Source organism: Poecile atricapillus, chromosome 10 (assembly GCF_030490865.1).
Source record: "Poecile atricapillus isolate bPoeAtr1 chromosome 10, bPoeAtr1.hap1, whole genome shotgun sequence".
Taxonomy (NCBI): domain Eukaryota; kingdom Metazoa; phylum Chordata; class Aves; order Passeriformes; family Paridae; genus Poecile; species Poecile atricapillus.
This window is the reverse complement of record NC_081258.1, coordinates 14,569,879-14,587,482: the sequence shown is the minus strand read 5'-3', so window position 1 is coordinate 14,587,482 and position 17,604 is coordinate 14,569,879. Positions and strand designations below refer to the sequence as shown.

Genomic DNA, 17,604 nt, shown 5'->3' with positions numbered 1-17,604 from the left:
AAAAGACCCAATAGCCCTTCACTAAGGAGACTCAAGGCCTGGCTCACAAAAACCAAATTGTCCAGCAGTCTGCTGTACCACTGTGCTGGCCTGGACACTGATTGAAGGGTACAGAGAGCTAGCTGGTCCTTCAGAGGAAAAGATGGCACAGGACAGGCATAAACCTGTCAATTCAAGCACAGCCACCACAGGCAGTACAGCCACAGCTGTGCATTACCCACCACTTTGTTTTCCTGGAGCACAACTTTGGCTTAGCTGGAGATAGACTAGGGGAGAAAGGGACATCTGTTCCACCACACACAGCTGAGAGGTATTTTGAACAGCTCTACTCACCCAGGGGAGTGTCCACCAAGATTGCATTGTAGAGCTCTGCAGGTGTCTGAGCAATGTTCACAGCTTCCATCTGCTCAAAACTTCCAAGAGGATGGCACTTGGGCACCAGTTCAGAGATGGAACGCTGGTGCAGAGTCCCAGTGATCAGCAAAATGACATTGTCAATCATGTAGCTATACCTGGAGGAATAAAAGAGGAAGACTGAAATGACATATAATACAAAATCCAGCAACAGGCACACATCATCTCCTTGTGACCATCTCCATAAAGATGCATGCTTCCCACAAAGAAGTACTAAGGCACCTCCGTAGAGTCTGTTTATCATGCCAGCCTAGGAAGAGGCAGTCAGGCATAATCCCAGGCTGTGATTTATGCCACAGCTGAACCACACCATCTGGGCACCACCTACCACTGAAGAGCATTAGATTGGAACTGACTTCTGGAGGTGTCTGGCCCCATACCCTGCTCCGAGCATAGCCAGCTCTAGCTGTTCAGGCAAAAAGACTTTTGAATGTTCATACAAACTTTGAATTACTTGCAAGGAGGTGCATCTCACAACTTCCCTGAGGCTCTGCTTCAGCATCCAACCACATTTGCAATGAAAAGGCTTTGCCTAATGCTTCCCCATAGTCATTTGTCTATTGTCTCTCATTCTAGTGCCACACACCTCCAAGAGGAGCCTGGCTCCAGTTTCAATGCCAGCAACACTGCTCCATATTGCCAAGTGAAAGGAGGAAGGGTCACATTTCTGCCGCCTCACTCCATTCCAAAAACAACAGGACTGGAAGCTTTGGCACAACCTTCACTCACACCCTCATGAAACTACACACAAGGTTTTTTGCACCTCTATACCAAAAGCTACAAACTTGTTCACATTAGCCCAAGTTATGATGCCCCAAACCAAGTTCTCCACTTATGTTGTTCAGGATTAGCGGATTCAGTCTTTGGCACTGCAGTAATGGGACATTCAATCCAGAACCACAGCAGCCGGCATAAATTCCACCAACACAAGCCATTTGTGTCCCTTCTCTCCAGTGTGTCCATTTTTCTCCTGTACTGAGAAACTCAGAATTGGGCACAGCATGCCAGGTGAGGCCTCCACTGAGCAGAGGAGAAAGAATACCTCCCAGTACTCCCAGTCCAACCGGAGAAGAGAGACACAGCTGGCTTGAAGACTGGGAACACATGAAAGGCTGGTAGCCTTCTCCAAGTAGAAAGTCCACACAAGGGATCAAGGCATCACATAAATACCAAGTGTCTCCAGCAAGAACAGCAGTGATACTCTAGTCACCTTTACCACCATCTGAGGCACAAGCCAACCAAGCTGAGAATCTGAAAAACATCAAATGAGATGAGGGAGTTTTTTAGTCAGCATAAGTTGCCTTAGCACATATCCCTCAGCAGCACCGGGAGGCACAAATGCTGAAGAGCAGGGTATGTGGCATTTTACGCTCCCTTGATCTCACTGCTAACTCTAAAAAGTTAGATGATAGAAAAGACCTGAAGAAGCTCCTTGGCAGGAAAGGCTTCAAAATAAATGAGATCAGGCCTGAACTAGAATGGCAGAAGGAGCTATGCACATTGAGTTGAAGCTCTGCTGAGAGTCAGGCTTCCCACAGCTACTCGAGTACTGAAGAAAGGGAACTTAAAGCCAGCATCCTGGGACTGAGGTGAAGACAGGCATGGCAAGGCTCTGGTGATGTTTGCCAGACACACATTGGGATGCTGCTGGTCTTTGTATTTCCCAGCTAACAAAGAGCACAGTGCAGACCTGCTTCCCTTTAACTACATCAAAGGCAGCCAAGCAGAGCCAGTTAAAGGCAGATTTTGCTAGTTTTTATTAGATGGGCTTACTGCCTCTCAAATATGCTCAAAGGGCACATCCATGAACAAATCAAATCCACACCTTAGTTCCTCAAACAGGTGCTGCTTTTTTCTCTCCACACTGCACAGCTGAGTAATGCACCTCCTGGCCCTACAATTTTTGCAGAGCACCCTTCTGTTTTTGCAGCTTACCTTTCCTGGTTCAATCTAGAACCAGGGCAATCAGCACAAGCTTCACGTACTAAGAAACCTCCTTTTGCCCTTTAATCCACAAGGTCATTATCTTCCCTCCTGTTTGTGCAGCTCTCACCATGGAGATGATTGCAATCTCCAGGACAGCAAGAAGGGCCTGTTTATGAGAACTGAGGTAAGTCCCTTGCAGCAAGCAGCTAGTTCCTGGTAAATAAAAGCATCTGCACCCTAACACAGATGCTTCTCCATGAGGTGCACCAGAACAAGGATACAGAAGATCATTTCCCAGCTCCACCATCTGCTCTCAACATGCACGTTTCCTTAGTGGAACACAGTAGCTTTAAGGAAAGACCATAGGCAGCACTTCTCTCAACAGAGCAAGGCAACAATATACAACCAGACCAAATCTTTTATTTTAACTCAGCCTACAGTGAAGGAATAGGTAAGGAAATACAGTCATGTATGCCAGCACACCTCCTTCCTATCACAAGTTTACTACAGATACCAGTCTCCACGAGATATTTGCAAGGAGCCTGACCAAAGGCGACTGTACAAAAAACGAACTGAGGAGAAATGTCTGGAGCCCTACTGCTCTCAGGTCTTTAGAGCAGCTTACTAGAGTCCCATCCAAGCTCATTCATGACTTCCCCGTCCAGCTTAGCACAAAAGCCACAGCCAGGCTTTGGGAGAGCCGCCAAAATCTGATTCTCTTCACACATGGAAGCTCCTGCTTTGGACTGATGGTCTCAGGAAAGACAAACCAGCTGGCTTCCAGTGCCAGAGAGCAAAGCATGGCTCTCCTTGTTTAATTTACACCCCTTAGCATGACTGTTTCCTCATCCTTCAGGGAGGTCTGGGAAATGCACTATCTATAGCCCAAATGCCAAGAAGGCACCACCTGTTTTAAAGATTACTTCACCTCCTTAAATACTGCTGTCAAAGGATTCATCCCTGCAGGAAGAGTTAATATGCATGAGACTTAAGGGGAATTCTCATTCAAAATTCTCCTCTGAGCATTCTGAACCTTCATAATAACAACAGAGATACAGCAGAACAAAGTCTTCTGGTACCTGGCAAGACCAGGCAGACACCAGCAGCACCACCTAATCCTTCACACCAGATCCATTTACTTCAAGCAAGGCCAGACCATCCTTATTCACATTCAGTCCCTACTTCCCAATTAAACCAGTCACAGCTTAGCCACTCATGGCTACATGGCAGGTCTTCCAGTGCCAGGGCAGCTGGAAGAGCCTCTTCTCATCTGTGGAAGGGGCAACAGTCACATTGTTGTGTCATGTTTCAACAAAGACCCATCTACCTCCATCAGCAAAGCAGTCCCAAGACTACAGCAGAGGTCTTGGCTATGCTGGCATTTTCTCCCAGGCTCAAAGAAATAGATTAAGTACAGTGGCAACATTGCTTCTAAGAATCTCCAACTACTTTGTGTAATACAGCAACTTTGGTGTCATCTTCCTTCATCATCTCCAATAAGGTTCTGACCAGCTTCAAATGTTTCAGCTCTCCTGGTTAATGCCTGCTCAGATGCCTCCAAGAGTGTTTTAACCTTCATTAACTCTCAGCGCAGGTAATAAGAGGACCAGGTTCTGGAACACATAAGAAAAGTAGTTTGTCACTTGCAATATCATGAAGTCTTACTTCAGCCCACTTGGATGATCTCTTCATAGCAAAACTCTCTTGCACACAAACGCATTTTACACTCCTCCTCTGAACTGCTTTCTGCTCACCCAGGGACATGGGCACAAAACCAGCCAGAGTCTGACATGCACAGTTAGACCAGGCATAACTCTTCCTGTCACCCAGTGAAAAGAGGAGCATATGCTCCAGAAGTTTACATTCACAGAAATGCAATTTCAGTCAATACTTAGAAATGTCAGTAACATCTCACAGGAGAGTGTAATTTTTTATTAAAGGACAAAAAAGAGACAACAAACATAGAAATATTCTCAGCATCAATCACAATAGGGAAGAGACAATGATTTACAGCTTCCTGAAGTCTGAGACAACTGGAGCCACTTTCTTTGCTCCTCCAGCGACTCCCACGGCAGAACAATATGCACTGGGTGACACTCAGATAAGAACAACGAAGTCAGGCTAGGGTATGGCTAGAGAAGCCAAAAGAGGGGGGCTGGTGGGGGAAACCTTCCTTCCAGCAGCAGCAGGCCAGAGATCATTCTGACTGCTGGTTTTGGGAGGTATGGCCTCAGGCAGACACTCTTCACAGAGAAGAGAGGAGAGCCAGCCCCCTGAAGCTAAATCCTGACATAGTCACCCATGGGTAGCTATGGAACAGAATCAAGCAGGAGTAGAGCACAAGTGCAAAAGCCATGCACAAGTACTCTGACAATGTATGTTTCCTCCTCCTTGCATTACATAAGGACAGACACTGATAAATGAGATATGCCCACTGAATATCTGTTTTAGCAGGGGAGCACATGAAATGCATGAACATTCATCACACAGGCGGGTGTTCACAACTTGGCCTCAAGGCACTCAGGCACAGCCCTGCAAGGCAATGACCCCAAAACAGTTACAGCTTCTCCCTCCCCCATTTACTAATCTAATCTAATCATAAAGAGTCATTGTCCTACGGCAGATAGGTTGGTCTTTTATTGCTTTCTGTTCCAGGACACTAAAAAAAAACGTTAACAATACTGCAAGTGGTCACAAAGCATGACTAATGATGGAACATTGTATGACCTGAGATTCTCAGGGATCCTCCAAAAGTAGAGCCAAACTGTAGCTTAACAGCTGCTCTGCAAGGGATCATGAGGACAGCCCTTCATGTCACAGCCAACAGACAGCGGTGGGCCAATGCAGAGGTGCATAGAAGGGGTTTTGTTGGGATGGGTTAAGATATTGCCTTGCTCAGGCAGCTTTAATGCTTTCCAAAACCAGCATTAGATGTTAACTCAGACTACTGTGAGCAAGGCCAAAGTTCCTATGTGACTGCATTGGGCAGTTACTCAGATTACTATAGAAGCATGTATTTATTTTGGGATGAAAAAGGGAAATTTCCAGTGGGATCATAGCACTGCTCTGAACTCGGCATGAATTCTAGAGACAGCTTTAAAAGATAATGAAGTTGTTTTGACTATAGTCACTTCAGTATCTAGTGCTTCCCTCTTGAAGCTCATTCAGTTCACATACTCAGGGGGTGTTGGGAAAAGTAACTTAGGGAAAAAGTTTCAGGCTGCTTTTACCACTGCTTCCTTGTGTTTGTGCATAAATACACAGACCCATCTATATCCCACTGGATACTGTGCTAGTATAGAGGCTAGAGACACTTGTCACACCTCTCTCAAGCTCCAAATGTTAAGCAGCCACAGGGGAAAGCAAAACACAGACTTCAAAGCTCAAAAGAGCAGTGGCTGACACTAAGAATAAGTGCCAACAGCTGAGATGTTTGTATCCGCAGGGTCGGCTTAAGATCATTAGTAAATAACTGCACAGATGTCCTGATCTGGAAAGGAGAGGAATGTTGCACGTCAGGAAGATCTCAGTGCCTCACTGAGACTTGTTTGAGTAATAGACAATGGATGTGAACAGAGTCAAATCCTTTAATCAGTTTTTCAGCTCGTATTAGAACATGTCAGATCAGCAGCAGGTCTACCTCTCATCGTCAGCTGAAGCTCAGACAGTCCAGGGAAGAGCAAGAGCAGATGCACTATGTGATGGTCTCTGCTCAAGTGTCCTTTCTGGTCTCTTCCTATCTTTGCACACTGTCCTTCCTAGAGTCACACCAATACAAAACATGCCTAAGTGCTACATTCGTGAACCTGCCAAAGAGAAAGCTGAGAATTCCATGGTTGCTACCACAAACCAAGGGCACTCAGCCAGTAAGTGGGTGCTCTGCTAAACTTAGATCAACAAGACCATTTGAGAGCAAAGAGTTATAACTTCACAGTACTACAGAGGCTGTGGCAGCCTTTCAAAACCAAGTATCCAGGAATGTTCTCAGCATTAATCTATATTTAGCTGTATCTCCACATGATTTTTACCATTCTCTAGTCTAGGTCTCTTGGGATACTGACCTCAGTTTTCCACTGGTATCATCTGTTCACTTACATGCAGTGATACAGTATTAGCTGCATTAAAGACTAACGAGAAAAAAGCTACAAAAATTAATTGTCAATACAATTAATTACCTTAATTTTAAGGCTTATGAATTTGAGTCACTGTTCTTGATCTGTAAAAACCCCTTGAAACACCAGGGAATGTTTTGAACACCTTGCAGCCTGGTGCAAGAATCTCTGGTTACCTAAACTTGATGCCTCAAAGCCTGAGAAACACAAGGCTGATATGCAAAGCTGAGCCCTGGCACTCTGCAGCATGTTGAGCTGACCTGAGCCCTAATTAAATTTTAAATATTGACCAAAAACATGTAATCATGCTGCTTTCACAGGGACCAGCTGCAGAAGTCAAACTTGCATAAAGTTTTTTGGGGTTTGTGCTGTAAAGCACAAACCCCAAAACATTTCATGGATATAAAATAAGAGGAAAGGCTGAACTGTTCACATTATTACCCCAAATGAGTTTAGAGGCCTAAAAGCCTTTACCTGCTTCTCAGTGAATGCGTGGTCTGGGCCCAGCCACTGTGCAGAACATCTCTGTGCATACAGACCTGCTGTCAGCAGAAGACAAGAAAATTCATCATCCCACCTGACATGCAGTAAACCATATGAAGTAGATACAAGATTTAGCTCAGCCTCTAAATATTGCCGTACTTATGCAAAGCTCTACACAAGTATTTGCTAGACTTCAAACTAGCCTATAGAATAGACCTGGGAGAGGGGACTAGGACCCTAGATGCCCCCAGGAAGCCTTCAGAAGCAGTACCCTTGGCCTCCAGACCTTCTCTGGGCTGAACTTGCGAGTCTAGAGCATTGGGTGAGGCAAATAAAGCTGCTGAGGTCAAGCATGAAAGACCTTGGGAATGGTTTCAGTCAAGGAGTGAAGCACGTTACAGGGAACAGAATTGCTTAGCAAGTGCACACTCACCTAATCACCCAGAGCCTGCCTGCTACAGCCCCTTCTCAGACTGCAGAGTTTCTCCAAAGACTTACCTTAGTGACACATGGGCTGACATCTGGAGCTAATCACTCGCTTTTTGCTGCATCTTTACTACCACCAGTAACATTTTGTTAGCTTTTCTGATCACTGCCACAGCTCACTGTTTGCCAGTGTTAACACACTGTGAAGAACAGTGCTGCTCCATAGGAGAACAGTTAGGTTGTCCCCATTCAAATCCACCGGCCAAATGAAATGTTTTTCAGGTATCAGGGAAAAAAAAACCCCATCCCTTTAACATGATATACAGTGAAACACACCTTTCAAAGATTCCCTTTCTAATGAGGGTACCCACAGCCACACTATGACTCCCAAAGTCACCACCATGCAAACCAGTCCATCATCACAAACATTGGTTCTGGGAAACCAGTATGAGATCAGCATCCTTTGGGAATGCAGGTGAACAGATGCAACTCTGATGCCACCATTCAGAGGACAAAAGGCTCTGATCATTTCCAAACCATTAGCTACATGCCCTCTAATTTGAATATTGCATAATCCCTCCACGAACTTGGCTTATCAGTTCAACTTTGCACTCCCTGCAAACAGGGAAGCTGTTTGTCAGAAACCTGTGCTGCTTTGCCAAAACAATCTCTGCCAGAAAAGGCTCTTAAACCTTTTATTGCAGAATCCCCAGCCACTATGGTCATTTTTGCTTCTTAACCCCAGTGCCACCAAGGAACCTGACTGAAATAGTATAGTGCAATTTTAAATGCAGCAGCATTAGGAAAGATCCTTCAGATTGTTGGATTTGTCCCAATGAACTACTCCTAATGTAAAGCATTTGGAGGGCTTTTTTCCTTCTGCAGGAAAGGATTTCAAAAGGATGCAGTTATATTTTGTAACCTCCACAGTTATACCAGGATGCACACTCCAGTACATTTAGAATGAAGACAGGCAACTTCCTACTCCAGAGAAGAGGATTAGTACTATTCAGCTTAAGTAGCAATTGAAACAATTTGGCTCCAGAAAAACCACTGCTGCAAAATTAAAACTGAACTCAAAGTTGTGCAGCAGAAACTAGATCTATCCAGTGCAGGGGAGAGGCAGAGCAGGACTGGGTCAGGGAGAAGGTAACAGAGGGAAGTGTCAGTTAAGAAAAGGCACGTGCAAGGGGAAAAGGTACATGCAGCCTCATCAAAAACATATCTTGTGACCACAAAAACATACTGAAAGCCAAGTTCCCAGCTGCATCCCCAGGGCAAAAAAAGAACCTGGTTCCCAGCCCTTGCAGGCTGGTAAGATAGAGATAAAAGATGACCTAGTCTGTCCTCTGATGACAGGCTTGATCACAGATTCGGAAGATGTATTTAGACCCGGCTTGCCTGTAGCCCTTACTCCCACATCACTCCCAGTGTCCACAGTTACCAGCAGTCCCTCCCTGAAGACAAGACCAAACCCTTCTCTGCTCAGCAGTCCGCTGTGAGAGTTCAAGGAGCCCAACAGCTGCCAGAGCCCTGACACTGGTCTGCTGCAAAGCCAGACTTCCCAGAGCAGGGAAAAGACTGTGCTAAAGAAAGGGGAAAGGAAAAAAAAACAAAAAACAAGCCCCAAACAAAAAAATGCCACATAACAAACACCAAACAAACCAACCAACCCAAAAAAAACCCACTAAACCCTTTTCTCTGCCACTGGAAAAATACTAAAGCTGATAATATGATCAGGCTACAGCAGGCTGGAGTCAGGATTCTTTAAAGTAATGTTGCTCCTATCTAAGCCATATACAGGAACACTGGAAGGAAGGAGAGACAGGCCATGGCACCGTGTCAGGCTAACACAAAGAACAAAGCCTGTACAGAAAGGCAAGGCAGCACATCACTAAGAAGAACCTCAAACCCACTTCCATCCCACAAGTCAATATGTGCTTGTTGAATTCAGGAAGTGGCTTTTGCTGTTTCAAGAACACTTAATACCTGTTTGTTGCTGCCCTACAGAGCATCACTGCATTCCCTCAGCCAAACAGTCCATTGTTTGTGTTGGAGCAGAGATATTAACAGACAATTTGTGCCTATCACTCAGAACCTACTATGGTTGGCTGAAAGACATGGGAAGCACCAGCAGACTTCCAGCAAGGAGCTTCGTGGCAAGAGCTAGCAGGTGTGCTATGGTGTGCTATGGAGACTGCAGCAGGCTCAGCAAGTCGAGCTTTCTGCTTGCAGTGGCAGAGGCTGCCAGCTACAGCTACCACTTGAAAAAACAAAATGAGGAAGTTGGCTGATTTCCCTTATTTTGGTACTAAGAACACAACACTTGCCACAGAAGAGTTCCTGGAGAGAACCAGAGCCAGGAAAGAGTCAGTGTGGTGCCAGGAGAGGAGCATAACAGGACAAAAAAAAAATATTGTGTCAGCAAGTGACTTGGGGAGCAAAGACCTTACTTTGGGGTTGCTGCCTAGACATGTTCTGGAATCAGTTTTGTTCACATGCTTTTAAACACTGTCTTTTCTCCTATGCTCAGTACAGAGGTTAACTCCTGCCCACCTCCCCAGGTGACCATCCTCACCCAGCGTGCTGTGCACCTGGGGACAGGAAGCACGGGGCTGGAGTGCCACCTTCCGGCAAGCAACCGGCAGCGCGGCCTCCCCTCCCTGGAGCCAGGCATGGAACACATTCCCCCTGCTCCAGAGCCCCTGCACTGCCCCATTGCTGCTTCTCCTTCCCCTGGCCTCACTTACTGCAGGGGCTGCTTCAAAGAGGCACGTGAGATTACATGGTATCATTTCACCTGGGACAAACTGCATGGCTCCTGGCAGGCTGGTGCTGGGGCCAGAGGAGACAAGGACTACAGCTGCTCCCACAATCAGACATTTCCCCAGATCTCAGCAACGTGTTCAGGGTCAGATTGGAGCATCCTCAAAAAATGAGCACAACAGTCACCTGATGATCCACTCAAAACCACCTCAAAGGTTCAGCAGGACACTCTGGAAGAAGAAAGCATGACTGTTTTTCAAATGCTTGATCCACCTCCTGGCATCAGCCATGCACAGCCTGGCCACTATCAATGAGTGTTAACAGGCCCCAATGTGCCCATCTTACTTGAGGTTATCCAAGAGTCCTAAGATAGCCAAAAAGGTAAGTACATACAAACATCCAAGCAGCAGTGAGCTTCAAAGCTGAACTGGACACACTACAAAACATTTCCTTCCAATTTGAGCCAGACACACCTCCTACAATCCCACTCAATGTTAAAAATCTCTGTTTACAACTCAAAAGAGGTCTCGGTGAATTCAAGCTTTCCTCCTGCAGAAGCCAGCCCTGCTCAAACTTTCCACATCTTTCTGTTTTTTATTTCACTTCAGCCTGTATACTATTAGCACACAGATACATCCAGTTGAGTACAATTTCTTCTTCTGACCACCTGGTGCCTCAATTGCCTTGAGCTGTCTACCAGGAGCAGTCTTTATCATTTCCTGCTTAGGTTTCAACTATCCTGAAAGAATGGAGTGGGAAATAGTCATGTTCAAAAGGCAAAGATAAACCACCCCCTATCTGCCTATGCACCCAGAATGAAAAATCAAAAAGCACAGGCTTGTCCCAGTGTCCCCCAGGCAGGCAGGATGACACAGTACCTCTGGGTGCACAAGCACAAAATCCCCAGCACTGCCAACATCCTTTGGCTGAACATTTTTACCATGCTGCCTCCATACAAGCCTGAACTACATGAAAACCACTGGCACAAATATGTGCTACCAGCTCCAAAGAGAGTTGTTTTCCACTCCAACTATTTGGGACACACACGGGAAGTTTTACACTGTCAGCAGACAAAATCTCTGAAATTTCTGTCCCCTGCCCCAAACCAAGACCTACAACAGCTCAAGGGACAGTTTCAGGGAACACAGTCTGAAAGGCAGCCCAAGAAGTCACATCTAGTCTACCCTCTTTTCTACTAGGCTGTCACCAAAATACTAGGTTTATCAAGAGAAAACACTAAGACGCACTGGGCAAAAGCAGCACTCTCTCTAAACTCCTTGTGGCTCACAGTATCTTCTGTTCTAACCTGTCTATAGAGTCATTACAACTTATTGGAGATTCTAATACCCTGATAGTGACTCCCACCTTGGAGCAGTCAAAGCTGGTAACACCTTCTCTACTTCAACAATACCCCACTGGTGTGATAAGTGCAGACCCAGAGGAGACCCCTACATCAGTGGTGCAGCAGAACCATGACAAAAACCAACTGAACACTTGACCTCCTTGCACAAAAGACTACAAGGGAGTGCAGGCATTCCGTATGAGAAAACAGGCTTTTCCTGCTTCACCTTTTGCCTTCCTCTAGGCAGCACTGCAGACAGTGGCATTAAAGCAAATCTTGTGGGTAAAAAGGAAAAGAAGAGATAAGAGTGAAGACAACTTGAGAAAGGAACATTCTGTGCTGAACAGAACCAATGTATTCAAAAAGAGATTATCCAGTAGCAAAGAGATAGAGGTACCTGCACAGAAACATGTTTTGCTGTAGAGAACTCATCAAAACCAGAATGACAGAAGCAAAACAATATCCAAGTTAAATCAAGTTGAGGGCAGAACACCAGGTTTAAAAAGTGATTCCAATAGCTGGTAAGAACAAGGCTTTCTGATTACACAAGATATTTAAGGTCTTCTTCAAAATTCAAGGTGGATGTAGACACTGGCTAAAGATCAATGGGACTGAAGTAAAAGGGAATTGGAGTTCCATGGCCATCTGTAGTCTTCTTCCCAAGACAGGTGTGGTCTGAGACCATTCAGTTCACGTTTTCCACACACTGGTTTTTGAAGTGGGACTGTTAGGCAACAACAAAGTTTTACAGTCTGCAAGATACTGCTGTGCTGCCCAAACTATTGCCTTTAAACAGATATGACTGAAGCATTAGTGATTACTATATTAATTCCATGGAGACATTTTCATAAACCTGTAACACAGCAAAGCAAAAGCAACAGCAGAGGACTACCCACCTAATATTGCCAAGCTCAAACAGCAATTTCTGACTTGACATAAAATTCAAGATAGGCAAAGAGGTGTTTTAACAGTTAATTTAATTTTGAGAGAATAGAAGAGATTGCTCCATATAATTAAGATGATGAACTAGAAATTGCTTCATCCATAGCAAACACTGCTGCAAAATGGGAGCTTAGTAATGTTTTGCTCCATGCTTGGGTCCAAACATGAAAACTCCAGAAATTTTACTGACAAGCTTATAAGTAAAAACTGTTTCTTAGAAGACAGGAAAGGCTTAGGAGACAACTTTAACACACTGACACAGAAAACAATAGATATGAGCCTCTGGATTAGAAAGTGAGATAGCAGTAGCATCCAAACACAAAAAGGAGTGAACACAAAGGCATGCAGCAGAGAGATGGGTGTTTACTCGATATTTGTAAATTCAGGAAATGCCACAGATAGAGGAAAATTTTAAATTTTTTCATCAACCACAAAGGTCTTTCTACATCAGCCTGCATCATTCAAAAACTTGTAGCTGGTAAGCAGGACAACACACAATTGCCAAAAATTCAAGATTAAATATCACTTGCCAGAGCACTTGTGATGAGCCCAGGCTCACTGTACCAGAGGTGATACATTAACTGTCCCACTCAGGAACAGAGCATGATCTCCTTCCTAGAAATACAAGTTAAAGTCATATTCTACCACACCAGAAAGTCACTTTTGTCCATGAGGTATCTCCTTGGTGGTTAGAGGAGACCATTGGCTGTGCAGTTTGCAAGCCAAACTAGAGCTTACAGGAATACAGAGTAAGGAAAGGAAAAAACTCAATTTTACATCCATGTTTTGGATGCAAGCCAGGATAACTAGTATCCCTCTGCCACTAACAATTCCATTTTGTTACTGAACAAAACAAGAACAGCCCACTGGGAAGCAGAGGGTTGTGCAAAACCTCTGGGAGAATATACCTCACGACTTTTGAGCTATTTCAAGCTGAACCTGCTGTGGAAACCCCATGTGTTTCCATCAACTGTCAGAGATGTGCTGAGGCTGCTGCAGCCCTGTGTTTTCCCTGCTGTGCATTCCAGGCCCTGCCTTCCCCTAGTGCTGGCATTTGCTGGATCCCACTGTGCTGTCCAAGAAAAACAAACCAGTCAAAGGTTAACCCCAAAAGGGAAAAGTTGTTCAATTTCTGGACAGCTCAACTCCCTGAACCAGTTTGTGATGGGGCCAGAGGAAGACCTACAGTCCCTGGGGTGGGACAGGAGAATCAGCCCTGAAGAAGGCTGATCAACCTCAATGGCTCAGAACTAGCAGGAAACTGCTGTAATGCACGTGGCATGGTATGCCAATGTTTTGCAGCAGGACCACAGTTTTAAAAAACCAAGAACATTTAACACAAGGGACAAAGATAAATGGTACCTCTAAGAGACTGAATCAATACTGCGATGGAAGGCAGCCAAGCAGCTGTACCAATGGAGCACATGCTTTCTGGGAACAGAAGCCTTTAACAACACAGTGATACAATGCTGCTGCTTTGAGACCTCCAAATACAACCACACCCGTTTCATTCAAGAAGCTGCATAAAACACAGCAGGCACAGGCCTGAGTGTAGAAAGCTGGTCTGAGTGCTCTCAAGCCTGGAAGAACACCAGCACTTCAAATGCTGTTCATGACCAGCGGGTACTCACGTGATATAGTCCAGAAAACTTGCCAGGGGCTCATACGCGTGGTTCCTCATGTGACGGAACTCCACCACCATCTTCTCCTTCAGCTTGTCATCAATGACAGACACTGTGAGCGGGGAGGCTTCATTGGCCAGGAAGTTCCCATAGTCTGTGCTCTGGAGGTGCAGTTTCAAGTCTGAAAAAGAAAGAATAATTCCACTCTAGAGTGTTTTGGGCTGGGTTTGTTTTTTTTTTTCAGCATAGCCAAGAAAGCTGTTGCTCAGCACTTCTCTAGGCACTCTCTTCTCTGAAAGATCACGTAGACAAAACCCATGTGTTAGGTCATACACTTTGTATGTGCTCAGTTTTATCATGGACAACCCAAATACAGGAAAAGATCAGTGTTTCACCAAATCAGCCTTGCCTCATCTTAAAGACAAATCTGTGACACCATCTGTGCAAGTGAGCACACACACTGGTGCCAGCTGTTCACTCTGCTAGGTCAAGGTGGAAGCTTACTGATTTTCTAGGAGATACTAGAAATCTAGGGGGAGAAAAAAACCAAAAAACTTAAGCACTCTGTCTAGCCAAAAGGGCTCATCTGAAAAATCACATCCAAGAACCTAACTGCACACACAGCAAGACTCCCCAGATACCAGTGATATGCAGGCATTTGTAAAGCTTTCAAAGCCCAAAAGACAGAAACAGCAACTTAGAAATTATAAACCATCTTGGTCTTACATTATCCAAGCAGCCCAGCTAATTGTGCTGGTAAAAAGAATTCAGGCATTAATAGGTAGAGAGGGGCTAGTGAAGACGAAGACCATTTAAATTTATCTCACAGGGTAGGCAATCTCTGCTCAGGATGGAAGAACATGCTCAGAAGTCTTCCCCTTCTCTAGTTTCAAGCAGAGGAAACCTTTGTTTCCTCTGTTACCCCTGCTTGCAGGTCAGGTGCCCAACCAAGCTGCAGTCCTGGCCAACAAGCAACCACAACATGCTGAGTTCTGTCAAGATAAAAGCCCTGTTTAAGCCAAAAGCATTTAAGTGTCTCTGTGGAAAAACTGAATCCAGAATTAAGGAACGTCATACAATCCTACTCCTCAAAGCTCTACTAGTTGCATTGGTACACAATGTTCATCTCCCTTCAGCTTCACCTCAGAGGGCCAGTTAGGCAAGCATCCTCAAAGGGATTCAAGATCTTTATGGGGTAAGGAGAGGAGCTGGAAGAATTGAGTCAAACCAGATGTGAACACACCATCCAGAGAAAACAAAAAAAGACATTTCTCCCTAGTTTTTCTGAAGCAGCACTACTGAGGCTGCCTTTCCCTCCCACTGAGCCATACGAGTCCTCAGCATTATGGCAGAAGCATCCACAGCACTGAGGTCAGAGGAAGCACACAGCCTGGTTTGAGGAGTTTGATCTTTTGACATTACACCCAGTCACGGGCAAGAGCTGGAGAGCTCCTCCTCAGGCTCTAACCTGAGCTTGTGCAGCATGATATTGTTCTCAGCACGAGGGATCAGGGGTCAAACAGCTTCCAAGGCAACTGACTCTTCTGGGTGTTTCCAATGAGGTCTAGCAAAGATGGTTTTCACCCAGCAACTCCTTAGTTACAAGGACGTTCCCACTGCTCAGTGTTGCAGAAAACAGATGGGAGTTTACAGGGAAGGAAAATAAAGGCCAGAGACTTAAATATCACTCAGCTTGTCATGTTTCTCAGTGGTTTACATGAGAGTTTTAGGGGCACTTGTAGAAAAGAGAGGATTCTGCTCCTCTAGTTGGCTCTGGTGAGACCCCACCTGCAGCACTGCATCCACCTCTGTGGTCCTCAGGAGAGGAACGGCATCAAACTGTTGTGAAAAGGTCCAGGAGAGGCTACAAATATAATTAGCGGGACAGAGCATCTCTCCTATGAGGGAAGGCTGAGACAATTGGAATTGTTCAGCCTAGAGAAGAAAAGGCTCTAGAGAGACCTTATTGCAGCCTTTCGATACCTGAAGGGGCTATAGGAGAGTTGGAGAGGTACTTTTAACAAGGATATGGAATGACAGGATAAGGAGTAACGGCTTCAAACTGAAAGAGACTAAGTTTAGCTTGGATATTAGGAAAACATTCTTCCCTGGGACAGTGAGGCACTAGCAGAGGTTGCCCAGTGAAGTTGTGGATTCCCCATCCCCAAAGTGTTTCAAGGCCAGATTGGACAGGGTTTGGAGCAATCTGGTCTAGTGGAAGGTGTCCCTGCCCATGGAAGGGGTTTGGTACAAAATGGTCTTTAAGGTCCCTTCCAACCCAAATCATTCAATAATTCTATGAATCCTGGATGCAGCAAAGAGAGCTCTCCATCCAACTACACACATCAAGGCTGAAGCAAAACAGAAATCTAACCTGACACCAGATCATGCCAGAACTTGGACAGCCCCTCATGTCCACACAGCCTGCACAGGATTATTATTGATTGTAATCATGTCCCAAAGTCTTCAAAAAGCCCAGCACAGGGGCAGCACAAAGGGTCCTGACGCACCTGTTCTGCAATTGCTTGATTTCTGAAAGCGAAGATAGATGGGAAATCTATCTGAACTACGTCTTAATGAGTTTTTGTCCCAATTTTAAAGCTCCTGAATGATGAACTTTGGAGTCTGAATGAAAATTAAGCTCCTGACAAATTAGGACTTTACTAGTTTGCTTTTCAAAGAAACTGGAGAAAACATGGAACAAAATTATCAATTAATATGTTCAGTGAATATGAGAGAAAAGTATTATACCCATAAGCTCAGACTGCAAGGGAAGGCATAGGGAACTGCAGTAATTGCATTCGTGTAGCTCCTACTTGCAGTTTCCTGTAGCTGTGCAGAGCTCTCATGGAAGCTAAGCCTGCCCAAAAAGGCATGTGATGTTGTTTTGCAGCATAAAGGACCTTGGAGAGGAAGCAGCTATTGCATATCCTCCCAGATCTGCCTTCAGTAGCGAAGCTGCCAAAACTTGTTTCCTCAAGTCCAACACCATTGGCTGTTTTGGTGTCATCACAACCTGAAACTCTGCTTGTGAGGTTGCAAGCAGCTGTTTTGCTATCATGTCACTTGATGCTACTCAGTGACACAAAAAGAAGTTTGCTGTACTTCCAGGAAGTCAGAGATGCACTGCATCTACACCAGAGGCACACAGGCTGCACATTGTGCCTTGCAGGCTCTCCAACAGCTCTCCCATGAGCTGCTTGGCTGGAACATTTTGCCCTGCTCCATGAAAGGGTTGTCCCCCCAACTCCACAGCACAAGAGCCAGCACATTATGTTGCAACTGGAATAAGGGCCATGTTTATATAACACTTGGAATTCATTTTTACAAGGAAGGCCAGCCACAAGCTGCGGGACTAAACTTTTCTGAATCTCTTAGCATCCAAGCAGACAAAATGGAACATATTTTCCAAAAATTGGACCGGATTTATGAACCCTGACTCAGTGCATCCCACGGTGTATCAGTGCTTTACACTAGCCTGTCCTCCTCCAGCTGCTGGGCTTGTCACCAAGCCTCAGCCGAGAGGGTTTGGGAGCTTTTAATAGGACTATTCACATGTCAAGCTTCTCAG

The 17,604-nt window shown here is 45.2% G+C and overlaps 1 protein-coding gene and 1 long non-coding RNA gene across 3 annotated transcripts in view; both read right to left on the bottom strand.

Annotated features, from left to right (window-relative positions):
- ATP6V0D1 (ATPase H+ transporting V0 subunit d1) overlaps positions 1-17,604 on the bottom strand; it is a 34,170-nt gene that overhangs the window by 10,031 nt on the left and 6,535 nt on the right. For both annotated transcript variants that reach the window (XM_058845894.1, XM_058845895.1), the window contains 2 exons: positions 14,043-14,214; positions 334-512 (listed from right to left, as the gene is read on the bottom strand). In XM_058845894.1, the coding sequence (XP_058701877.1) occupies positions 334-512; positions 14,043-14,214 (351 nt within the window). The remainder of the gene's footprint in view (positions 1-333; positions 513-14,042; positions 14,215-17,604) is intronic.
- Positions 3,492-7,772, bottom strand: LOC131582572 (uncharacterized). The gene is made up of 3 exons (XR_009278365.1): positions 7,698-7,772; positions 6,927-6,991; positions 3,492-3,953 (listed from the first exon to the last, which is right to left on the bottom strand). It is a non-coding gene; the product is annotated as an uncharacterized LOC131582572 (long non-coding RNA).